Source organism: Amaranthus tricolor, chromosome 1, assembly GCF_026212465.1.
Source record: "Amaranthus tricolor cultivar Red isolate AtriRed21 chromosome 1, ASM2621246v1, whole genome shotgun sequence".
Taxonomy (NCBI): domain Eukaryota; kingdom Viridiplantae; phylum Streptophyta; class Magnoliopsida; order Caryophyllales; family Amaranthaceae; genus Amaranthus; species Amaranthus tricolor.
The window spans coordinates 6,745,308-6,771,624 of record NC_080047.1 but is presented as its reverse complement, the minus strand read 5'-3'; the positions used below and the strand labels follow the sequence as shown (position 1 = coordinate 6,771,624).

General features: G+C 30.6%; 3 protein-coding genes and 1 pseudogene across 4 annotated transcripts; 2 read left to right on the top strand and 2 right to left on the bottom strand.

The window, feature by feature from the left end:
• Nucleotides 1–8,737: 8,737 nt before the first annotated feature.
• Nucleotides 8,738–10,514, bottom strand: LOC130812935 (uncharacterized). Its single transcript, XM_057678591.1, has one exon. The coding sequence runs from the start codon at nt 10,272–10,274 to the stop codon at nt 9,138–9,140; it is 1,137 nt and encodes a 378-aa protein (XP_057534574.1). The 5' UTR covers nt 10,275–10,514; the 3' UTR covers nt 8,738–9,137.
• A 2,587-nt stretch (nt 10,515–13,101) lies between these two features.
• On the bottom strand, nt 13,102–20,586 carry LOC130812924 (uncharacterized). Of its 2 annotated transcripts, none has more exons than XM_057678576.1 (6): nt 19,638–20,580; nt 17,889–18,127; nt 17,561–17,816; nt 14,068–14,247; nt 13,823–13,978; nt 13,102–13,472 (listed from the first exon to the last, which is right to left on the bottom strand). In XM_057678576.1, exons 1-6 carry the CDS (start codon nt 19,665–19,667, stop codon nt 13,299–13,301), a joined length of 1,035 nt encoding a protein of 344 aa, XP_057534559.1. In that variant the 5' UTR covers nt 19,668–20,580; the 3' UTR covers nt 13,102–13,298. The 2 variants fall into 2 exon arrangements, 1 of the variants encoding a protein (XP_057534559.1); XR_009042139.1 differs by having other exon boundaries at nt 13,365–13,472; nt 13,565–13,978; nt 19,638–20,586.
• A 1,464-nt stretch (nt 20,587–22,050) lies between these two features.
• Nucleotides 22,051–23,125, top strand: LOC130812915 (2-hydroxyisoflavanone dehydratase-like). The gene has a single exon (XM_057678564.1). The coding sequence runs from the start codon at nt 22,123–22,125 to the stop codon at nt 23,080–23,082; it is 960 nt and encodes a 319-aa protein (XP_057534547.1). The 5' UTR covers nt 22,051–22,122; the 3' UTR covers nt 23,083–23,125.
• A 1,907-nt stretch (nt 23,126–25,032) lies between these two features.
• Nucleotides 25,033–26,202, top strand: LOC130812907 (probable carboxylesterase 2; annotated as a pseudogene).
• Nucleotides 26,203–26,317: the final 115 nt, after the last annotated feature.

Sequence of the window (26,317 nt, the reverse complement as noted above, 5' to 3'; positions counted from 1 at the left end):
AAAAAACTAACATTAATAATCTAACTTTTCGCTTATCCGTTGTGAAAAATTTCACATTTGAATTATTTTTTTGATAATCTTACTAAAATAAAACCTTATATGAGGTTTATCAATGAAAAACAAGATGATAAACACAAAGAAACTATGAGAAAAATAAACGCAATGATATATGAGGTATCTTGGATGCCTTCCCCTCAACAATTGTTTATTTATAATTGAATTTAACAACAGAATATATATAATCTTCTCTATCTTGAGAACAATCTCTTATGATCACAAATACTAACTCAAAGAAAGAAAATTATTTTGGTTGACACACCTTAGCTCCTTTACTTATGAATTAGCCCTCATTCTATGTGGTGTTGTGTTGATTCTATGAATGTGTATGCCCTTTATATAGATCTATATAAAAGGCATACACATTCATAGAGGCTATGGCACATTCTAGAATCACACTATAGCAATAAACTCAGAAGTAATGGCCCCCTTCAATTCCCAAAATGTAAAGAAAACTTACCGTTAGGCATCCTAGGCAGGCTCCTCGTTTGAGCCACCCCTTTGCACATGACTTTCTCGAACGAGTAGCTTGTGCTGCTATCTTCTGTTTGCTTTCTCGTATTGCCTTGTTCGAGCAACTACAATACCGTGCTTTGCCTCGTTCAAGGCATGGTTTGACCCCTTTAGTGAAGTCTTATTTGCCTCACATCGATTACCTCATAATATATCGTTCCAAACTTTAAAACATTACTACTCGGCACATCACCATTCTCCTCCAAAGTACACAATAATTCATGTTCAAAAATATGTGTCATGCAAAATTAACGTCATTTTTAAGAGTTTTGACACATCACCATCACAATTGTATACTCATATGTTGAACAAACTGCCAGGAACATTCAATTATGTGTAGTAATTAGAGCCCTTCACAAGTACTTAAGCATATGCTTGATGGTTTATGTATTGATTAGTATACTTTATTTTGATAATCCTTTCTTGTATTTGTTGTTGAGAAACAAGTTTTAAGTTTTAACTAAAATTTTAAGTCTTAGAGGAAATCAAAATATGTTATATACTCTAACACGTCTCTTCATACGTGATCAATATAAAACTCTACATTAAGGTTATAATTGTCCATTTTAAGATTGTAAGTAATCATTTTGAAACATTAAATATATATTGGACTAGACCAATAAAGATAGTGTGACCTTCTCATTTGAAAATTTTTCTAAAATTTATGCAAATAATAATAATAATAATCGTCCTCCCTTCTTCCTCCATTCACTACATTCTACAACATTCTAAATGACTAAATCCACAAAATGCAACAAAGTGTCAAACGAGCCCAGCTTACATTTGGGCCAAGGAATGGACCGGTAATTCAAGCTTGAACAAAAATAGAAAATTTGAAATACTTGAGCAAAAAAAAATTAATAAATTAATTAAATAAACTAAGTTTTAAACTTATTTCAAAAGTAAGCGTGAAATTCTCAAACCTGAGGTTTGGAGCTGTTGGCAGTTACTAACTGCGAACAGGTCAAAAAAGACAAAATAGCTGTTCGCACTTACTAACTACGAGCAGCTATTTGACCTGTTTTGACCTGTTCGCAGTTAGTAACTGCGAACGGCATGCTGCACAAAAACAAGACAAAATAGCTGTTAGCAGTTAGTAAGTGCGAACAACTATTTTGTCTTTTTTGACCTGTTCGCTGTTACTAACTGCGAACAGCCCCAAACCTCAGGTTTGGAAATTTTACGCTTACTTTTGGAATAGGTTTAAAGCATAGTTTATTTAATTAATTTTTTTTTGCTTAAGTATTTCAAATTTTCACAAAAATACTGATCAAGAAATCTGAAGTACGACTCTTATAAAATCCACAAATTTCTGTGTGAGACAGACTAACCGTGAGACGTTCTTTATTTATGGGTTAAATATTTCAACCAATACAATTATTAGCATATAGACTTTTTTTCAAGGCTGAGACGAACTCCCACAAGAGTATCTCTATGAAATACCATATAGGCCAAAAAATATGTAGTCTTGACCTAGATGTGCAGTTTAAATCTCTTTTATCTATCATGTGAAAAAATTAGAAGGTCAAAATTACTACGTGAATTAAAAAAAAGTTTATTTACCACATAAAAAAGTCAAAAAATTCAAAATTACTATGTAAAATTTTCCAAAAATTATTTATCTACACTTCTTAATTGTAGAAATTCGGTGCTCCGGCCAACTGATCAATAAAAAAACTTAGAACAAGTATCAAGTATGCACTGCCATTACTCTTATAAAGAATGGACAACATTTTTTAACAATACAAAAAAAAAATTTGTGGAGCAGATAATTCAAACGTTGACTGATAGAGATTCCACGTCATCGTTTAATTAAAGTTCAAAGAAGACGGCCAAAGAAATTCAATGCTACACACGAACTAATGCTATATAATATTCCTCTAAGAGACATGTGTTTGTTATTTCACAATGAATCTTAAAGTTACTAAATTTGCCCAATTGTTTTCAATATTTACAAATTTTAGTGTTAAATTTTAACTATAATTTTTTATCGATCTTATGAAAAAATATATTTATATGGATTTAACTATAACTTAATATATACTTTCTAAATATCAACTTTCTAGAATTTTTAAAAACTCAAAATTAAAAATTATTTGACTTTAAGATCCAAAAAAAGTAAATGGAAAGAACAAATGAAAATAGAAAGAGTATTGAGATAAATAAGATGAATATAATATGTTAAAGTAATAAAATATTTAGAAATAAAAGAGATAATTTAGAGAGTAAAAATAGAATCATATTCAAAAATAAAAATATGAAAAATTAATTAAAATAAATTATAATAAAATAGATTAAATTCATTAGCACGGAAAACTTATTTACTAAATATTACTCCTATAATTTTATTGTATTTTGTTCTGATAAATTTTAAAAAGATGGACATAACAATTTTTTATAATCACAATATTTTATGGTTTTAAAGATTTATATGTATTTGTTTTAGACTATAATGAGTAAGAACCATATATATTATAGTGCACTTTTTTTGATTTCTATAATATAATTTAATAAAGTAACAGATAATTAAGAGTTATTAGTCGGTGTTCTTGTTCTATAACTTTTACTCGTTCTATTATTATTATTATTATTATTATTATTATTATTATTATTATTATTATTGTTTTCTTTTTTAATTGTTATTTTTACTTTATTTTATTTACATTTGCATAGTATTTATCTTCATTTTATGTTTAAGGGTCACACTTGGGCGATACGATGCAAACCTGCGGAGTTACCTTCAGCCTCACTCGGCCCTAGTCGTTGCAGAAACATCTCTTATTCTTTCTCGACTCGAGGGACTCTTAGGCCGCTCTCTTTTATGGGTATGAATTGTTATCGTCTTTCCTTCCCCAAACCCTGTCCATAGTTTTCTAGGAAAAGTTACCTTAAATAATACAAACTTTCGTTAATTTTCCTATAATAATACCAACTTTTGATTAACCATAAATAACACCAACTTAGGGGGATTTTTCCAAAAATAATATCAACTTTTGTTTAATAACTAATTTACCAATATTTTTTGTCATATAGTATTCTATAGTTTGATTTTTAAAATGTTAGGAATATTTTGGTAAAACACCATTCTAATTTGGTATTATTCATGGTTAATCAAAAGTTGGTATTATTGTAGGGAAATAAGCAAAAGATTGTATTATTCCTGGTAATTGTTTTTGGTTTTCTATAAACGAGATATATTGGGTATGATGATGATGATGTATCAATTTTATATAAAACAATTTTTTTATTATCATTATAAAGGTAACATTACATATATCGAACTTTAAAATAATTCTATATATTATATAAATAAAAATAATAGTAGTATATAATTTGGTAAGCCTTTCTTTTAAAATGATATCTAAATATATCAATTTATAATAACAGGAAGTATGAAAACGACCTGTATTTGTATGAAACCGTCCATACGTTCCTCGTTGAATTATGTTCAAAAGGAAACATCCTTACCCCATATTACTTTTTCTGCTTTTCAATAATATATTGTCTTATATATTAATGTGGTAGGAATATTTTCATTATAAATTGACTAAATGATTTAATTAATATATTGATGTTGCTAGACTAAAGCTACATGGGAATAACTATAATAAGATGCCTTTCAATGTTACATTTACGTATCTACATGTTTGAGAATTAGTTTTTTTTTTTTTTTTTTTTTTGTTTGGTTTTTGATTTTTAACTTATTTATTAATTAAATAGTGAAAAATATATATGAAGAAAAACTACAAAAATTCTTATAGTACTTAATTTTTTCATTACTTTTTTCCAACAACTAACATATAATTTAATCTTTATCATTTTAGTTATAGGGCTCATTAATCATAAAAGTCTCAATTTTTAATTGTAAAAGCTTTCAAGAAAACAATCTTTGAAGTCAAATTTTATGTGTAAAAATCATGTATTTACCGTCATAAATAAAAAAACATTTTATTAATTAACATTTCTACTAGACTAAGATCATTCTAAAATAAATTTTCCATACCTTTATTAATTTGACAATGGACATCCCAACATGAAATATTAATAGTCACATCCACTGCTACAAATCTTATTCATCCCTTTAACATATAAAGTAGTATATTTAGCAACAAGTTTTTAAAAACTCTCGTTAAAGGCATACTAAAGTATACAATCGTATACATAGACTATAGGTGTTCAAAATAGATTTGATGATTCGATATTTACCCAATCTTATAATCGAAATTGACTTGACTTGACGTTCATATGAATTTAAAATTATGTAAAAATTATTATGGATGCAAAATCTAATTTTGAATTGACTCGAAACATGTGACCCAAAATCGACTTGATGACCCGAATAAACACCTCTAATTGAAACATTTACTATCAATTTACTTAAAATTTTAGTTGCATTTTTGGGGAATGCCAAATGATCAATAATGTTAAAAAACAACATAATTGATTAAAGAAGTTACCATCATAGATTTAACAGGAGACTAAAGCAGGCTTTCTTACACAACAATGAACAAAATGGGACAAACAAAAGCTTGAACAGCTTTTGATGTAATAATTGATTTAATCTAATTGTTAACCAGCTATTAGTGCACATAATGGTGGGTGAATTACACCAAAATAAAGCTTGATTAACTAAACTTTTCAACCTTAACAAGCAAAGGGTCAAAAGCAGGAAGCAAAGCACATAATTAAGAAATCTTTTGGTGGCCTACTCATTGCTTCTTTGTTGAAAACAATTGAGCTTTTGTTTTTCAATTGTAGTTCTGTTGTTTTCTCCTACAAGCCTGTTGCTGTTTTGCATGAGTTGGGTGGCATTTCCTGTCTCCTTGCCTCAAACTCCCATGTAGTCTCAGGCATCTTCCTAACTGAGCTTTTTTTTTTTTAAGGAAAAATTACCTAGAATAATTTAATTTTTTCGTGATTTTTTATAATAATTTCACCTATTGATTAACCATGAATAATCTCAGCTGTAGAAGATATTTTCCTAGAGTAAACTCGGTAACCGGATAACTTGCTATTGCAAGTTTTATTTTTGAAAAAAATAATTAAAATAAAATGTCAAAAAAATGTTTAAATTATTATACAAATTTCTAACTTTTTTCGTTATTCAAAATTTTTATGTAAATGTTCAAAATTTTTGTCTAATATTACATTAATTTTCACTTTTTTTGTAAATTACCTATTATAACAGGTCATCGAGTTATTCAAATTTATTCTAAGCAAATACCCCTAAAATTGGGATTATTCATAATTAATCAATAGGTAGAATTATTGTAGGAAAATCACAAAAAAATTTGAATTATTCTAGGTAAGTTTTCTTTTTTTTTTTTTTTGAGTTTGCTATTATAGGGTTAACCGAGGGATAGGACGACGACTACAAGAGGAAAGTAGCGAAAATTAAACTCGAGTTTCTTAATGATGAACAATGACTAATTTTGAATTTTGTTTTAAAGAGACCAACTTAATATGAAAGTTTGATTATTAAAACATATTTTAGGAACTAAAATTAAAATTATCACCAAAAACATTTTGAACGAGAATAAGAAAAAAATTATAAATTATTCATCACTATTTTGTTTTTAAACAAGCCAAACACACATTGATTATTTGATATCAATGGAATCATAGATCTACATGGATTCATCACATAATCAAAATTACTCGATTTGATAGCATGATAAGATCCTCAATATCTTTCTTTTATACCCAAACATATGCACACATTACACTTAAGTACAATATACAAAATAATTAATACAAACATTACAAAATGATTTACACTACAAAAAACTAACAAATTGGCGACAGACGTTTTCGTCGCCATTTCATAGCTAAATGGTCAAAAAGTAGGGTTGGCGACGAGCGGGCGACGGCGAATACGGTGGTCGCTATTCACTTCGTCGCTAATCCCAAGGTGGACGCCCTTTCCTCGCCGGTTTTTAAGGCGACAAGAGAGCGACGAATATTTCCATCGCCCAGAATGTAATAATCTAGCGACGAAAGGGCGAGAAAACAAGTTGTCGCCAATGGAGCTCTGACATGGGCGACCAACTGGCGACCAACATGTCCGTCGCCACTGCTGTCTGCAATGATAAGACTAATCTGTTTGACGATTGCTCTCCGACTTCCGCTGCAACATCAGATGTTGTTTCTATCTCTGTGTTCTGATGATATTCCCACTCATAGTAATTTTCAACAAACCCCCTTCTCATTAGATGTTCCCTTATTTCATCTACTTCCTTAAAACAATAATTTTTACACTTTTTACAAGGACATCTAATCTCAGAACTCATGCTTTGTGTACGAGCAAAATCTAAAAACTCTTCCAACCCTCTCATAAATCTTAAACTAAACTTTCCATTTTTTCGTCGATTGTACATCCAACTTCTTTCTTGCCTAGAACTCATTTTTAACACCTAAATATAATAATAACATAATCATTCAACTTATCAAAAAAGTAAGTTAATGAAATAAAAATATATATATGATAATAATAATTTAATTATTTTAATAAAAACTAATAAAGCAAACTAATGTCAATTAAAAAAAAATATAAAATAATAAAAAATATAAAAACTCAAGAAAATAACAAAGAAAATAAAATATGTACAAATTAAATAATAAAATTAATGACAATAAAAACTAAATATAAATAATAAAAATAAATAAAATTAACTCATATAAAAAAAAACAAAAAACTCACTAACCTTTTCAAATTAATGACAATAAAAATATATATATATATGATAATAATAATATAATTATTCTAATAAAAAATAATAAAGCAAACTAATGTCAATTAAAATAAAATATAAAATAATAAAAAATATAAAAACTCAAGAAAATAACAATGAAAATAAATATGTACAAATTAAATAATAAAATTAATGACAATAGAAACTAAATATAAATAATAAAAATAAATAAAATTAACTCATATAAAAAAAACAAAAAACTCACTAACCTTTTCAAATTAATGACAATAAATATATATATATATATATATATATATATGATAATAATAATATAATTATTCTAATAAAAACTAATAAAGCAAACTAATGTCAATTAAAATAAAATATAAAATAATAAAAAATATAAAAACTCAAAAAAATAACAAAGAAAATAAAATATGTACAAATTAAATAATAAAATTAATGACAATAGAAACTAAATATAAATAATAAAAATAAATAAAATTAACTCATATAAAAAAAACAAAAAACTCACTAACCTTTTCAAATTAATGACAATAAAAATATATATATATATGATAATAATAATATAATTATTCTAATAAAAACTAATAAAGCAAACTAATGTCAATTAAAATAAAATATAAAATAATAAAAAATATAAAAACTCAAGAAAATAACAAAGAAAATAAAATATGTACAAATTAAATAATAAAATTAATGACAATAGAAAATAAATATAAATAATAAAAATAAATAAAATTAACTCATATAAAAAAAACAAAAAACTCACTAACCTTTTCAAATTTTTTAGCTTCCAAAGCTTCGAAAATATACTACAAATTTTTTAGTTTCCAAAGCTTCAAAAATATACTACAAATTTTTTAGCTTCCAAAGCTTCGAAAATATACTACGATGGACAACAATCAGTGGGTTATTTATAGAATAACAGCGACAAAACGGCGATGAAAAAGCGATAAACAAACCAACCATCGCCATTGTTGAATTCAAATTCAAAAATAGGGCGACCAAATGGCTACGTAACATACCCGTCGCCAAGTTATAAACTAAAAAAATAGAAAATAGGCGACGCTCAGGCAACCCGGGAACCCGTCGCCCAGAATCTGGAAAAAAATAAAATCCAAATGTTTTATTTGGCGACCAATGGGCGACGCTCAAAGGGCCGTCGCCATTCCTCTTTTTGCTTTGCGACCCACGTGTTCCTCGCTAAGTCGTCGCCAACTTGCTTTTTGCTTTTGCGACCTCTTTTTCCCTCGCCTTGTCGTCGCCATTGGCGACCAGCTGTTCCTGTCGCCATTTTTCCATCGCTAAATGAAGAGTTTTTTGTAGTGTTACTCGCCTATTTTTCATTTAAAACTACTTAAATAAACAATTTAAAATGCTGAATAAACTTTAAATTATTTTTTAAATAATTATTTTAAAAAAATTAAAAATAAACTAATAAATTTGGTAACTTGAAAAATGTATCAATCACAATTTTATTGCATTATTGGTAACGGAAACGTGGTACTTTACAATTTAATAAAATACTAATACATACATTTGGCAATAAATTAACAAACTCTTTGAGTGATGATAAGGTTTGAACTATAACTAATTTCACACCAAAACATACAACAATTTTGGGGAGTACTAATTACAAGATCATGCAACCAAATCATAAGAAACAAAACAATGTAACCAGAATATCGCTAAAAGCATAATTCAAAAATAAGGCTGTATCACTGTATTGCGATCGTTATTAACTGTGGCATTCGTTTTGTGATTGTTAATTATCGCTATTGTGACAAAAACCGTAGTTTTGCACTATGCTATTACTATACCAATTACCAAACAAAACATCAAGGATAGAATTCATGAAGGAGGAGTATTAGGAAAAGCATAGGAAAATTGTGGAAGAACAGGACTAAAACCCAAACAAGCCATTAAACCATGCCTATAAGGAAGACTTGTTTTCTTCTTCATTTCCTCTGTAAATGCTCTATTTGAACTATAATGCATTTCATGAATAGATTTTTGTCCTCTTCGTTTCGATACCGAACCTGAATCCGAACCTGAAACCGAACCCGACCTAGACCCAGATCCAGACACCATATTTGCTGATCTAAAACTCCATCTTTTGGAAAAAGATTGAGAATCTTTGTAATGTCCTTCTGAAGCACTCCTAAACAGAAACAAATCTTTTAACCTCCATTTTTTTGTGCTTGAATTCCATCCAAATAAGCCACTTGAAGAATTATTATTATTATTATTACTAGGTTCATCAAAATTTTGTTGTTCTTGATGATGTAAAAGAGCAAATTCAGACACTCTCAAAGGAGAAAGTGATCGACTTATCCTTTCTCTACCTCTTCCTCTTTGTTTCCTTTCATCATGATATGATCTCCTAGTATTCCGGATCGCTTCCTCAAACGGGTCTGGACCCGCTCCAAAAACCAGACCCGTTTTCCTCTTAGGAGACAAAACTTCCTTAAACTTACACATACCAAACTTAGGTGATCTAGGAGATTTAGGAGAAGTATTTTCAGAACAATTTTTGAATATTTCTAAACTAGGAGGTGGTTTTAACTTCAACGGTCGAATTTTCCCTCCATCAAAAAGCTCATCAGCTGAAGATAAACTCTGCCTAATCTGCATCATATCCAATTGCCCACTAAATTCAAATTCAAATTCTTCCTTTTCTTCTTCTTCAATTCGATTTCCCACCATATTTATTTCTTCTTCACCATTTTTTGCCACACCAGGCTTGACTTCCCAGTCGAATGGGCGACCCTCGAACCCATCATAAGACGAACCCATATAATCATCCGTATAAATATTATCAAACAAATTAGATGAATGAAATTTAGGTGAGCGTGGGCTAGTGGGTGCGCTATAAAAGAAGTTAAGGATGGGTTGTGTGCGTTGAGGGCTAGAGGTAGCGCTCATAAATGGTGTAGAATTAATGGTGTTTGGTTGAGTCATATGTGCAGCTGGTTCTAGTATCTCCATGTCTCCTTTTTTGTTGTGTGAATAGAGTATGAGATTAAGTGTTGTTTGAGGGGAATGGGGATATATTTTGGGTGTTGGTTGGGCAAATTTTGTGGGCGGGCTGAAGAGGGGTATTTGGTGGGAGATTGATAAATTTGACTAAGAAAGGAAATAGATGCCGACAACCAAAGGGAAGACAAAAGAGTTTTATATTGTGGTAAGGTGGTATACTACTAGTCCACTACTACCACAAGTTTACTACTAAGTACTAAGTGGCCGCCTTTTTTTTACTCTTTTGTTTATATATATATATATATATATATATATATATATATATATATATATATATATATATATATATATGATGATTTGGGCGTTTGGCAATTGGTAATTGGTTGTTAGATATTGATTTGCTTGACCAGTTAAAAGTGTTTGTTTTTTTGTTGACTTTTAAGTTAGCTGAAAAAGCAATTGTTTATGAAAATGTTTGATAAATTTAATTATTGACTGTTGACTGTTGACTGTTTATTAAACAAAAAGTGGGTCAACAACCCATAAACCAACAAAAAAAACTAACTGGGGTAGCCTTTTTATTTTAGCTTAAAAGTTAGCTTTTCAGCTGGCTTAAAAATCATTTACGAAACACTTTTTTTTTATGTTTGACCAACCAAAACCAAAAGTCAATCAAAAAGTTAAGCAAAAAAACATTTACCAAACACCCCATATGAAGTATTAGGTTTTTAAAAACACAAATTCTTTAATGAAGTGGTCTTAAGGTAAGACTAATTTTTTTAAGGGTTGATCTAAGATTGTATAATTAGAGTTTTAAAATGGTCGTTTATAATTTTAACTGATTACTTTTACAGTTTTAAAATGATTTGCTTATAAGTTATAACCTTAAAGTGATTAATTAGAAAAATGAGCTGATTGTAAGGGCTCGTCTCATTATGAGACTATCTCATACTAGACTTATTGTTTACGATTATAAGATATCACTTTAAGAATATAAATGATCGTTTTAAGATTGTAAAAAGTGATCACTGTACTTGATTACTTTATAATTAGTCACTTTAGGATAATAATAACTTTAAAGACCATAAAAGTGATCATATAAGGTTATCACTATAATCGGTCATTTTAAGATTGAAGGTCATCACTTTAGAATTATTAGGTACACATTGGACCGATTTAATAAAGATCGTCTCGGTTAAGAATTTCTTTAGGTTTTTAGGCTTTAGCCATACATGCATGCACACACTATTTAAATTATTTAGCCATTAAAATTAAATTTTATCTCAATTGAAATTAGAATTACTTTTTCATTTAACTTTTTTCTTTCTTCAACTTATTCTATAACTAAAAGAGTTATTTTACTTCATTTTACATCATTTTAAACTGTAATATAAAATTTTTTTCATTCAAATAATGCAAAATGAATGAGACAGAAAATAAACAATAAAATTAAATAGACATATTTGTGGACTTTAGTGTTTGACAATAACTTGAAATAATTGGGTAGATTCAGTTCATGGTGCTACAATTTTTGACAAATTGTGCATGAAATTTGCAATAATTATGAAATCTTCTAGAGATATAGACTTAAATGTGTCTTTTTCAGCATGTGACTCATAAAATGTAATATCAAATAAAAATTTTAAGCACCACGTTTTATTATTATTATTCTCATATCTCAATGAAATTTCCCCGTAATTCTTTGGGAAATTTGATTAGTGCATCAGGTATGCATTTAAAGCCATGACAGAAATCACCATGTAGGCTAAATAAGTATATTTTTCATGATTTTAATTATTTGAATTTTGATTTTTATTTATACTCTCTTAGTAAAAGATTAGTTATCCTGTAAAATTTGTTTTTTTACAGTATTGATATTTTTTTTTTATCAAGTCACCCCGACTTTATGGTATTTGGGAATTAGTTAATTGACTTGTTTGGTCTACTTTAGTTTTACCGGTTGTTTAACTTGTTGTGTAAGCAATTGTTAATGAAAATCACAACAACTTTAGGAGTGTTTTATAAAATAGCTTATTGGATTATATTAGCTTATTTTAGCACAAATAGAAAGTTGAGTGGGCAAATCATCTAATTCTACTTTTTAGCAAATCAGTTAGTTGAAACAACTTATTGTTATCTGTAAGATATTTTTTTAACAAGTTGCTCCTATTAATAAATTCAAAATCAACTAGTCAAATCTATCATTGATGGCTTTGGTTTGAGAAAAAATTACTTAACAAGCCAAAAACCAATTAAAAAAACTATAATATGAGCTTTTTATTTTAACTTGAATCAACTTTTTCACTAATTTTAGTCATGCAATAAAATAAATTTCTACCTATTTAACCAACCCAGAAAGCAAAAGACAAACTCATGCCAATAAATTAGAAACAATTAGTTAGCAAAAGGAAACAACATTATATCTCTAATTTTTTACTTATCTGAAAATTTTGCCATGGAATCAGTATGATGTAAAGTAAAACAAAAAAAAAAACACACACACAATAATAACCTTTATATGAACCTAATAAACCTTTTACTCTTACTACTCACTCATATTATTTATTATTTATTTAATCAAATTTATCAACCCACTTAATTTTTTCACCCAGCATAAAGGAGTATTTTAGTGCTTGCAATTTTTTTTCACATATTTACATATTCATTTGCTCTTTTAAATTTATTACATTATAAATAAATAAAAAACAATAATGTAACAAATTTTACGTGACAAGAATATTTCACTCTCTTTTGTTCATTACAAACGGAAAAACTTAAGCAACATAGCACAAAAAAACCGAGGGCTCGACATAGAGATCGAAACATGTTGCAAGTATTTGTGTTAAATCAATGCTTAGAGGAAAGAATAATGGAATCATTCAATCAGAAAGCATAAAAGCTACAAAATCTGAAAACCAAAAATTTTGGGACGAAACCTTTTGCCCTAGGCCACCGGAAGTGCAAAGAATTATGAAGGGTTAAACACTGAAACTAAACCAACACAAGCTATTTACATCTAAACGAACAAAAATCCTACAATCTATAATCATCATGGAGGAAACTCTCAAACTCGGTTCCGTTAAGCGTCCTCTCAACCTCATCCCAGTTAGCTACCTGTTGCGACAACGGTCCCTTGTGTATCTTCACTTGTCTACTCGTTAGGTTCATTCTCGGTACCCTTAGGAAGTCTTGCACATCTAATAATTTCTGCACGACATAATAAATCAGAGACATCGTTATTTTTATCAATTCTATGGTTTAAATGTATTAGGTTGTGATAATTCGTCACATAATCTCACCGTGGCCCACTCATGTGGACACAGGACACCCGTGGGCTCGCGCCCACAAACCCATGGGTCAAAGAGCGTTGACTTGCACATACATTTGGTAAAGTTCATTGTTTCCCAAAACCATATGGTAATAGAAGCATTAGCCCACCTAATATACATGTAAGTCCACAACCCACTATTTTATCGATGTGGGATCTTGTCTCACATGTGAAGTAATTCCTACCAAATGAACTTTGAATCGGAAGCTCAATGGAGTAGACTACATACAGTTTGGTTGTTGATAATGTCCTCGTAATAAAGCGTTATGTGTCGGATGCTATTAAAGTAGTTTAAAGCTTTGGCTACCATGTTTCGGAAAAGTTTGAGTTCGCGTATCATAGTTGTGGCGTTCAAGTAAGGTTTGTAGCTTGCTAGGATCTGAGCCTGCAATAGTTTGCGATGCAATCCGGTAAATATCCTATATAATTGGCAAAGGCTGTCAAGGAATAACGCTAAGAGTAGGATAGACAAACCTCATGGGGTGAGTGGACATGAGATTTATGTGTCCCGTTTAAGAGCTTATTATCATGGTCGAAGATGTTTGCAAGTTTTGATACCATTTGGCACAGAAGATTTCTTCTAAAGAGAAATATTATCGAAACGCCTTTTTGGCTGAAATATTTGACGATATCTTCATGATACTCCAATAAACCCTGCATAAAACAAAATTATATTAATGACTTGTGTGAACAGGAAAAGATACAAAAACATCAAGCAAAAGAAAGGTAGCAAAAGCATCTGCCTTTTTCTTCGATAAAGACACTAATGCATGCCGTGAACAATCCAGCCAATGTAAAATAAAGCTACGGTAAACTGACTAGATCCAAGCGACTTTTGAATCACGGAATAGGAACATCGTGATCCTGTAGAGCATGTTTTCAACACAGGTAATAAGACGTAGCTCCACAATCTTGAGAAAATGTGCAACTACAAAGACTAATGCTTAAGGCCAACCCATTATAACATAACTCGCTAGCTAATTCGCTCGAAATGATCCAAATCACCCCAAAACCGACCATAATTGGCTTTTTTCAATTCTCAATTCGAAGGGAGATTAGCAAATCATGTGACGCTGGGCCAACCCATTATGTTTCCGATCTGAACATTGCGGTAGGCAACTATTTGAAAACACACGATGTCCAAAACCTATTTTTACAAAGAAAAAAAGACAATATAATGAATGCATTCAACCACCAAAAACCAGTATCTTTCTGCACTAGAAGATATTCCAATTCTATATCTTCTACTAGGAATCCCCCCACAACATGATGCAGACGTTGCCTCATTAATGTGAAATGTAGGGTTCTAGATGGTTCAATGATGATTCCTATTTTCCATGGCCGCAGCCAGATCCTTTATTGATTTTCTTCTATATTGCTTCAGGATCATTACAAAATTAAGACACAGTCAGAGATTAGCAAATAATTTTCTGCCTCATGCTTGGATGGCATCAGTCCACCTTTAACATATGATCAAGAGCAGCATATATTAAAAAAGATAAAAATACTCTTACGATATAGCAAGCTTGTCAGACTTGTTTGACGTATAATAAGTTGTTGAAACACTTAACATGGACTGTCCAAAATACAAACTTCTATAAAGTGAAAGCTTCACTTGCTCAGATCAGATTTAGCCATTAGTGCCCCTCCTCATACTTGGACTACCGAAATCCCTCCTAGCATGTGGTGGAGAGCAGGAATGACAAGCAAGGCAAAACATTCTAGGTAAAATAGAGAGCAAGGGTGGTTCTGGGCATGTACAAGGTGCCCGTCCTCATAGGGTCACTTAAATCAAAGGCCTCAAAGTTAATTTACATTAGTTCACCAAGGCAATACATTGTTATGTCCTATCTTTCAAAAGTGCTTCTAACGGATCTTCCAGGCCCGATAGAACCTGGTCTAATAACAATGTCTTTTTTATTCTATTACCCAATGTCATTAAATGGCTCTCACCTAGGGTGGGGTTTAGGTGGTCGGTTACGCAACCTCACCCTTGTTTAATGATAAGACTAACAAAGAGATAAATTCCAATTGACCGTTAGTAGCAAACATCATGTGCAAACTTTACATTAATAAGAAATGCACATGATTTAATGAGTCATTTTACTTTAGTCCATTACAATCCGAACCAAAAAATTAAAAATCTTTGGCCCTATCGCATTAAGGGACATTATTTTGAAATGTTAATCTATTCAGCAAAATGAAACAACTGAACAGACATGCAGCTTCAAACAGTATTCCAGGGTGGCCCAAAAATATATATCAGAGCAAAACAATATATTTCAAAGTGTTGAGCAAATTTAATACCGAAAAAGAACAAAAAAATACTGCAATTAGAAGATAGATGAAGACGAAAATCCTTCAGTTGCGAAATCAACACTTTTAAAAAATCTAAACTTTACAAGTCTGATACTTTCAGTGAACCCCACTAAGGTTGCATTTATACAGGTTTCTCCCCAAGCTTAATGATTGGTCAGTTAACATCTTAATTTCAGAAAAAAGTTTAATCTTCAAGAATAATCTCCGAACAACCTATAAATCAAGACCACATCCCAATATCCAATCTTATCAAGCACCATTAATCACTTAGATTGAAACCTCAAATATACTCCATTGATTCATATCTTGCAACAACAATCAGGCAATAATCTGGCTCCTTGTTTTTCTATTTATTAGCACAAAGAAATCCACCCAAAACCATTGATAAGCTAACTCTTGCAAGAAAGAAAAGAGTCACTAGAAACTAAAAACAATGCTGTTAATGTCTTCCACATAGCAAACATACATAAATTACTATCTAACTATAATCCCAGAACATGGGCCATATTAACATATGCCTGCATAAGGCTGTCAACATCTAAGCTTTAGAAGCGAGGTTGGGGAAATCAGTAACTAGCAATGTTAAAGCAAGTACCAATAATCTTAATGATGACGTTAACTTTAAACATATAATCGAACATGCTTTGTCTTGTACTTTAGAGAGGGTCGATAAAGATGTGTCGAATATGGGTGGTTTAAGGTTTGGAACGGTTGATGAGAGTTGCTTGATCAAAGCAACAAATAAAGAAGCAGAACAGTGAGTGGTTCGACCAACCACTCGATCGAGTGAAGTGTTGCTCGACCGGTCGAGCGGTGTTGGCTCGGTCGAGCGATGTGTGCAGAACAAGTCAGTAGCTTCTCTAGAAGCTCGCTCGACCGAGCGAGGTAGTGGCTCGGGTCGAGCAGAAGTTCAGCAGACCACTTTGGATTCTGTTTTGGTCAGAATGTGAAGTGACTATGCAATTATTTCGTGTATTACTCTATTGTTTATTGTAATGTTTATTGTCATAGTTAATTAGGATGTTACATGTGAGTTTATGGTGATTTATGAGGGAATACTAAGGGTGATGAATACTTGGCTATAAATAGGATTCATCACTCATAGTAACACACACCACAAACACACATATTGTTGAGAGGGCTATTGCATTGTTAGAAACTTGAGAGTGTTCTTACTTTGCTTTAGTATTTGTGATCTTGAGAGGTTGTTCTCAAGATAAGGGAGGTTTATTATATTTCTAATTGTTGAATTCATTATAATAAACTATATTTGAGGGGGAGGTATTCAAGATACCTCATAAACACTTGTGTTCATTTTGCATTATATTTTTCATTTGTTTTTCTTTGTTAAACCTCTTTGAGGCTTGCGCTTTCAAGCAAGTTGCAAGTTAAAAAAAACTAATCCGAAATACTAAATACTGCATCCGAATATCAACGATGATTGATGATAAACAGTTTTGGGTTGTACTAAAACTAGAAGCGTACGTTTGGATCAAATTTCTTGATATCAAGAACTAGATTCTATATCACAAGTGGCACACATAATGCAAATAGAGACAGCAGACTCACATAGGATTTTTTTCGCAAAAAAAACTTAAGAACGTTTATTAACCTAAAAGTAAAGTGACAAATGAAGCATAACACTCACTTGATTTAGCATCCATTTCAAGCCAACGGCAGAGGTACATTCATTTTTGGCAGAACTGCTCATCCAATCTAAGTTATAAAGCTTGTCAAGAGTCTCTGTTATAATAGAAACATTAGCTCTCCGAGCTTTAGAAAATATCTCCCCATTTGAACTCACATTCATGTGACTGTTCAGCAAGGTCTCAAACCATCCACTGCCAGATCTTTGCATTGAAATTATGGCAAAGTACCGAACAGGATGGCATGCACATTCCGCCCTGATCATGGAACATAAAATAAGCTGGGCAGACAAAGCAATGAAAAACATCTCTTATATTAACAAGATATACCTGCTATAAGTAACGGGTTTAGGGAAATGCACATAAGGAACTTCCCAATCTTCAAGATCAGGCCTTGGGCATGGCTTTTCACTCACTTGAACATTTGGGAACAATGTAACCATAGTAACGTGACCAATGTTAAATTGTTTGAGGAAAACGATAGAAAAGGAGATTCCACAGACCATAGCTAACACTACAAGTGTAATCAGCCTCAGCAGCAATGATGACTTTTTCGGCACCAAAATGTCCTGTAATTACAAAGCTACCAAAGAATTAATTAGGGTTAGGGAAAGAAAACAATTTCCACATTCAAAACCATTTTCTCTTTCATTCTTTAGTTGCAACATTCCTCGTAAAAGCGCAGGAAAAATGCTGCTTTAGATAAGGGCAGAAGTACTCATATACACCAATTCAAAACTTAACTTTCCTACCTACAGCTAACACAAGAAATTCTACCCATGCATAAATTAGGGTAAGTAAACATTTTCAACATTTCTCAATATTTCCTCGGTCTTTTCACAGTTGCAAAGTACCTTAAAACGTGTGGGTATCCTTCAGCAAAAAAAATCACAAGACAGACCAACCATACAACCACAACGATTAAAAACTTGATTTTCCTAAATCATAAATTTACGGGTATTCAAAACAAACCTGATGACCTGATATTCACCCAACCTTGTAACCGAACCCGATTTGACCCAACTTAAAAATGGATTTACAATTATGTAAAAATCAATAGGGGCACAGAAACCAATTTTGAACCGACCCGAAATACTAAACCCAAAACCAACCTGATGGCGCGAATGAACACCTCTACCCACCGGTCAGTCTAACCTCCCCAGACCCTGATCATATTCCTATGGGCGGGATATAATGGGTTTGATGATGATGATGACCAATCAATCTAACAAAATACTATCAATTAGACTATTAGAGAAAACATATTGATGCCACATTCTCCTTTACTCCATAGTACCCTACCCTACTTCTACTAGCATTCACCATCAAGAAGTTTTAAGTGATGTTCTAAAAATAGTAAAGCAGTTACCTTCCAAAAAAAAAGTATCATAACAACAAATGTACTTAAGTAAACTGGATTTTGCCAACATTTACATGTATCTACTACTGACAAAGAAGAATCCAAACAGAAAAAAATCTGATTATGCCAGAAAATTAAAAATCATTACAAAACTTAAGAAGTTAAAAGATTAGATTAATTAAATCAATAATTGGAAAAGGAAAACGTAATAAGCTATATAAATCTCTGAGCTTTCCTACTGTGCATTGGATTTGGAACATGAAAAGATTCCTATAGCAATTACTCCAAATAATCATAAACCCTATAATATTTTATTGAATTTATTTTGTTTTTCGTATGCATGATCCATAAATTAAGATGAATAATACCCAAAAAAAATTTAGCAACAAATCAAAACCCAGATTCAGCAATTGCTGAAACTTTAACAGAAAATGAAAAAAATGGTAACAACAATTGAAGTCACTAATAATCAACAACATTCATACATACATGATACATACAATCAAAAGCTAAGATGGATGATACCCAAAAAAAATAATAACATATGAAAAACCCAGATACAGCAATTAGTGAAACTTAACAGAAAATGAAAAAATGGCAAGTACTAGTAACAATAATTAATGTGACTAAAAATGAACAACATACAAACAAACATAAATTAAATGTTATTTAAAAAAAACTGATTAAATAATTGAGAAGGAATGATAGATAACGAAAACCTGGAAAGAGGAAAAAGAAGCGTCGGACATTGTTGAAAATGGTGATGATGATGAATCAAAAATGCGGCGACAGAACACCGCGCATCTCAAACAAAGATTTTGTTGGGTTATTGATTGGAGATGTAATTGGGTAAGTGGATTAGAAGAAGAATTAAGGAGAAAAAAGAGGAAAGAAAAAGAGGAAGAGTAGTAAATGTAAATCTGAAGCAAGTAAACGCAAGAATCTGGCTTCGTGGTCGGACCGATTCATCATAGCTCTTCCCAAGAGAATAAAACAATTATTGTATACAATATACAATACATTTAACATTTAACACTTAACAATACAATTGGAGTTATAGGAGGAGTGTTATGAATTATGATGATCGAGGAGGGAGACATGGACTGCCACTACTCACTATCATCAATACGCATGCGTCTTGTTTCCATGTTAGCTGTGTTTGGCTGATTTAGTTTGTTTATTTGATCAGTTGGTTAATTAGTTATTAATAAAGATGTGGTGTTAAAGTTCAATGGCAAATATTATGTTTGGAAGAAATAGAAAATGTTTTTATAATCTTATGATCGGTATATCGCGAAGAAAATAAGAAAATGATTTTTATGTATTAAAGATATATACTCCCTCCGTTCTTTTAAGGTCTTTCACCTTAGTACCTTACTATAACGGGTAGTTTCATAAGTTCTTTCACTTTAAAATACTTTCTATTTTTAGAAAGTTTTTATCCCACTTTTACCCCTTAAAACCCCCTTTTCTTTTAATGTACCCCTTTTCTTTTATTTATAATTATTTTCTCTCTCATACTTTCAATACAATCATTACTTCACACTACTATTTAATTAAAATAATATGCACTACAACCTCATACTTTCAATACAATCATTATTTCACACTACTATTTAATTAAAATAACACCCTACAACCAAAGATTCTCTTTTTCTTAATATGTGTGAAAAATCCAAAGTAAAAGAACTAAAAGAACGGAGAGAGTATATAAAACTCGTTGGTAGTCAATACTACCCAAGGCTAATGCATTTGACATACAATAATATGTATTTACTTTTTACTTCCCTTGAATTTGCTAGATAACCCAAATTGAAATAATGACTTTTTGAATGATATGTAACAAATCAAAGAGAAAGATAGCGTATTTTTTAAAGATGTGAACAAAACAATCACTCAAATTGGATTGAAAATAAGAAAAAAGTATGCTGAAGGTTTTAATGCTTATTTGATATTGAATTTGTGAGCTAAAATGACTTTGTAGAGATCATTTCCAACAAATATATATCACTTCAAAAAATCCCATTTAAAATGGGATTAAATGTGATCAATTTTTCACCTATGTAACCCCCACCCCACTTTCAACACAAGATAAAAACAATGCTATGGTCCTCATAATTATGGGCTACTTAAAAGTTATGAAGAATCTATGTTACGAATACATTGATAGAAAAAGGAATGACTTTTCTGTCTTCCAATTAAAGCTACTGATAAGCCTTTATACAAGAATGGGGACGATCAAATCCCACCAAAAAACTGATGAAGTATTTAAAAACAAAAACCAAAACTTTAATTTGTTTGGCATAACTATGTTACTAGCTTATAATACTCATGTGACTATACATTTTTGCTTGATTTCTTTTACTTAATTAATCCTAAGTGCATCGACCATCCTAGAATTTTTTTTCGCTAATGTATTCGTTATTCAATTATAATATTTTATCGGTATAATAATTTTGGCGCACCAAATTTAAATTTATGATTTTGCCTATAAAATACTCCTCCATAAACTACGAACAATTCCTAACCTATGCCAAATATAGAATTTTGCTCCATTTTGTTCTCTAATGTTCTTCTAATTTAACGTATTTCACTTTTGATAGAGAAAAATTTAATGTATACTTTATGATCATATATTTTTCATAATTTTTTATGATGCGATTAAGATATTAAAATTCAAAAATTTAAAAATCACTTTAAACATCGTGAAAAAAGTAAAATTTGAAAGAAAAAAAAAAGTTGCAAGTTTGACCATGCGTGCTTCCTTTGTTTAATGCAGTAATAATCTATTCTTATCTACATTTTAATTATAGATTTTAATTTTAATTTTTATCTCACGTATGAGACTCCAGGTCCATTCCTCCCTATTTCCATTTTAATATAGATGACATAGATGTAGTTGAAAATTTTAAGCTTTATGTTTTCACTAAAAAAAAGATTACTAATTTTATCAACCTTTTCTAGCATTTTACAAAATAGGATTAATGGCAAAAAAAGCTTTTTTTTAAAAAAAAAAAGATTAACCATTAATAATATAATCTCTTTTATTACCACCAAATTAACCTTTATTTTATGGCAGAGAAAAAATTTTGGTTTAGAAAAACTTGTTTAAGTATGTATATTAGATTTAAATCTAATTTAATTAAAGAAAAAATAGAAACAGTTATTTAAAAGAATTTCGATTGAAAAATTACTCCAAATTAAATGACTACTTCCGACAATACAAAAAATATTGATATTCAATCAATTTTATATGACATGTCTAATACTTTTCTACCTTTCTTTAAAGTTCATGAAGATGGACAAATTGAAAGATACATCCTCACCTCAAAAGTCAAAGCGGGTATGGATCGGGTTACGGGTATCCATACCAAAGACGTTGTAATATCTACAAACCCTGACATATCGGGTCGGATCTTTTTACCCAAGTTGGATGAAGGGGAAAGCCCAAATAGAAAGAAATTACCTTTGCTAATTCATTACCATGGTGGAGGGTTTTGTACCGGGTCAGCTTTTGGCCCGATTATCAAAAACTTTCTAAGTAATTTGGTATCCATGGCCTACATTGTTGCCTTTTCAATAGATTATAGGCTAGCCCCAGAATACCCTTTACCCATTGCTTATGAAGATTCTTGGGCCGCATTTCAATGGATTGCGGCCCAAGCTGATGAAAATGAATCTGCATCAGATCCGTGGTTTAATAAGTATGTGGATTTTAATCGGGTCTTTTTATGTGGTGAAAGTTCGGGAGCAAATTTAGCACATGATGTAGCAATTAGAGCTAGTGTTGAACCTCTTCCAAACTTAAACCTTGCAGGTTTACTATCCATACATCCTTATTTTGCCGCAAAACAACCCGAAAGGTTAATTAAGTATTTATATCCGACAAGTAGCGGGTCGGTTGATGATCCGAGATTGAATCCGGGTGTGGATCCGAGGTTGTATAAATTAGCATGTGATAAGGTGCTGGTTTGTGTGGCAGAAAAAGACAAGTATAAGGAAAGAGGATTGGCTTATATTAAACATTTGGAAAAAACATGGAAAGGAAAGGTTGAAGTTATGGAAACATTAGGGGAAGGACATTGTTTTCATGTGCTTGATGCTACTTCTCCAAATATTGATAGTTTTATGTCTAGGATTGCTTCTTTCTTAAAAGAAGATTAGTAAAATTATTGATTGCTAGTTTGCTACTATTGTATATGTATAAAACCCGTACAAAATAATGTATTTAAGAAGAACTATTTTCACTTTTTAGAACAATGTAATTAAGAATTGTTTTATATAAATTCGTAAATGAAATAGGTTTATGGTGAGACTATTTTTATTAGGTTAGTTCATGTACATTTAGTGTTTTAAAATGATCACTTATAATTCTAAAGCGATTAAATGAAACTATTAGGATGAATAAGTGGGAGTATAATAAAATAGATTTTACTAACGGATACCCTCTATCTTGCTAAGAACAACTTTGATGGTGACCTAATTTACGGTCATATGACCAAGCTAGAGTATATATATTCTTAATGATGACCTAAATTAAGATGGGAAGGAAAAATGTTGGCAAATTAGATCATATGATGACCCGTCCATCCGAACAATCACTTGTTTTTTCAACCAATGTACCATGTGTCAGTGTTGGGTTTGCTGAGAAATCAACATCTGCATGGCGCCTAACACATGCCTGCTGCTCATTCCATGTGTCACCCTGCAATTGCGTGATAGTCGTTTATTAATTTAAACAACTATTTTTTTAATAAAACAAATTTCAAAAAATATAATTATATTAACATCATATTTTTTGAGATCTATAAAATGGGACCAAATTTGATATTTTTTGACACAATTTCAAAGTTACCTATTTTCTTTCCTATTTTTCTACTTTTTTGTTTAAAAAAACCAAAAAATATTAGCTTTATTAAAAGATTAAAAAGTTTTAATTAATAAAAAAATTAAACTTACTTTAATTAAATAAAGAATTATAATAAGTTTGTACATAAAAATATCATTATAAATAAAAAAATTAAAAATTAAATGTTAGATGAATTAAACGTGAAGAGTATGGGGAGTTAGAGAAAAAGTAAGAAAGATAAGATAATAACCTTTAAAAGAAGGTCATTGTTAATAAGATTAAAATGAAAATAAACTTTTAAGAAAAAGAAAAATTGTAAAATAGTAGAATGAACTTTTTTTGAGTCTTCATTAATGGTGCTCTAATGAACAATGACCCCGACTTTCATTAAAAAAGATTAAATTAATTTTAAATAGTAAGCTAAAATATACCAATAGTATTGTATAACCCCTTAAATATATAGCACCAGTTATTCGTTAATAAAATAATAATAGTAATAAAATTAGTTTTTTTTTCTCAGATAATATATTAAAATTAGTTTAAAATAGTACTCCTTCTATTTCATGATAAAGTTCTCAAAAAAAATGTTCACAGGAATAAAGGAAAATAAAATCTTTTATATAGTGAGTATATAATATTATTAAATAATAAATTTGATGGATGAAAAGTGAAAAGTGAAAATCATAAATAATATAAAAATATTAAAAAAATATTAGTGGAAAAAATATAAAAACCACACCTAATAAAAGAGTATTTTTATAAAATTAGTGGAAAACATGTGGAGACTATAAACAATATTAAAAATGGTAAAATAAAGTTGGTAAAAGCTAAGATATTCTTCCTTCGTTCCAATTTACTTGTAATGTTTGTTTTTTCACGCAGTCCAATGCATAAATTCAATTCTTTATATTTCTAATTATGTGTGATAAAAAATTATAAAAATTTGATATTAATAAGTTTTGCAATGAGACAAATCAAACAAGATCTCATTTGACTATATTTTATCTAATAGATTAAAAACTAATCACAAATTAAGAGTGATGAATAAATAGTTTCATTTTATCTAATGTTACAATTAATATGAAACGGAAGAAATAGTAAATTACCAAAATTACAAGTTAGAAACTTTTTAATAAACTGATAGAATAGTAAATTTCCTAATACACGTGTAAATTACAAAATACCTGAAAACAACAGCAGTTGTTATAAAGACTTAAATACATACTTAAGTCTTAAAAGTCAATAAAAAACAGCAAAAAAGTCGAGTATAACTCTTACAGAACACTGAACGATAAGATAAATTGAAGCTCAAAAAAATGGAGGAAGAACTAACTAAAGCCATGGAAACCATAAAAGAAGAAGACATAGCTCAAGATTTCCGACCCTTCCTCGTAATCTACAAAGACGGAAAAGTACAAAGATTTGTAGGCACCCAATTTGTGCCCCCGTCTATATCGATTCAGCCACAGGGGTTGAGTCTCAAGACGTGGAAATTACTCCAGGCGCGATCCGATCCATGCCCGTAAAATAGGGTCTAAACTTCCGATTGTGGTTTACTTTCATGGCGGAGGATTCTGTATCGAATCAGTAGCATCACCAGTTTATCATAGTTTTGTTAATAATTTGTGTTGTAAAGGGAATGTGATTGTTGTTTCAGTGGAGTATAGATTAGCACCTGAATTCCCTCTTCCTATTGCTTATGAGGAGTCTTGGGTTCTTAAATGGGTTTTTGAAAACGGGTATGAGTATCCATGGATCAGGGATTATGGTGATATGGATCGGGTTTATTTGGATGGTGATATGGATCGGGTTTATTTGGATGGTGATAGTACGGGTGCTGATATAGCTCATTATTTGGCTAAAAGAGTTGGGTTGAGAAAAGAAAATGGGGGTTTGAAGTTGAAAGGTATATTTTTGATTCATCCATTTTTTTGGGGTAAGGAAAGGATTGGTTTGGTAATGGATAGGTTTGGTGATTTTCCTGGAGGAGAATTGGTGGATCGGGTATGGGTGATTGTGAACTCGGGATCAAGTGGGTTGGATGACCCGGTTTTGAACCCGGCAATGGATTTGGATTTGGGGGAATTGGGTGGGGAAAAGGTGATGGTTTTTGTGGCTGAGTATGACCCGTTTAGAGATAGGGGTGTTCAATACAAAGAGGTATTGATAAAGAGTGGATGTAAGGCTAGTGTTGAAGTGGTAGAAACTCTTGAAGGTCACTGTTTCCATTTGCAAGACCCAGATTCAATGAATGCGGGTCTCTTTATTAACCAAATCGCTGCTTTCCTTAACTCTCCTTAGATGTAACACTATATTGTAGATGTGGACATTCGGGTCAATAATACAAACTTTAATTCGGGTTATTTTGATAGTTTTACGAGTATGTAAACCTAGTCGGCATGTTTAATCGACTTGATTTAATAAGTGTTTATTTTTAAAATTGAATGAAAGGTTATATGAAAATAATAGCATTATAATTATAATAATAAAATATTATTCGACATTTTAATTCTAATTACAAAAGACGAGCAATATTTCTAGCTGAGAATT

Coding starts and splice junctions, on each gene's coding strand:
- LOC130812924 (XM_057678576.1), bottom strand. CDS start 19,667: ATGTCCGACGCTTCTTTTTCCTCTTTCCAG. Junction 14,248..17,560: donor TGAAATGGATGCTAAATCAA/GTGAGTGTTATG, acceptor TGTTTTATGCAG/GGTTTATTGGAGTATCATGA. Junction 13,979..14,067: donor ATGTCCACTCACCCCATGAG/GTTTGTCTATCC, acceptor AAACTATTGCAG/GCTCAGATCCTAGCAAGCTA.
- LOC130812935 (XM_057678591.1), bottom strand. CDS start 10,274: ATGGAGATACTAGAACCAGCTGCACATATGACTCAACCAAACACCATT.
- LOC130812915 (XM_057678564.1), top strand. CDS start 22,123: ATGACTACTTCCGACAATACAAAAAATATTGATATTCAATCAATTTTA.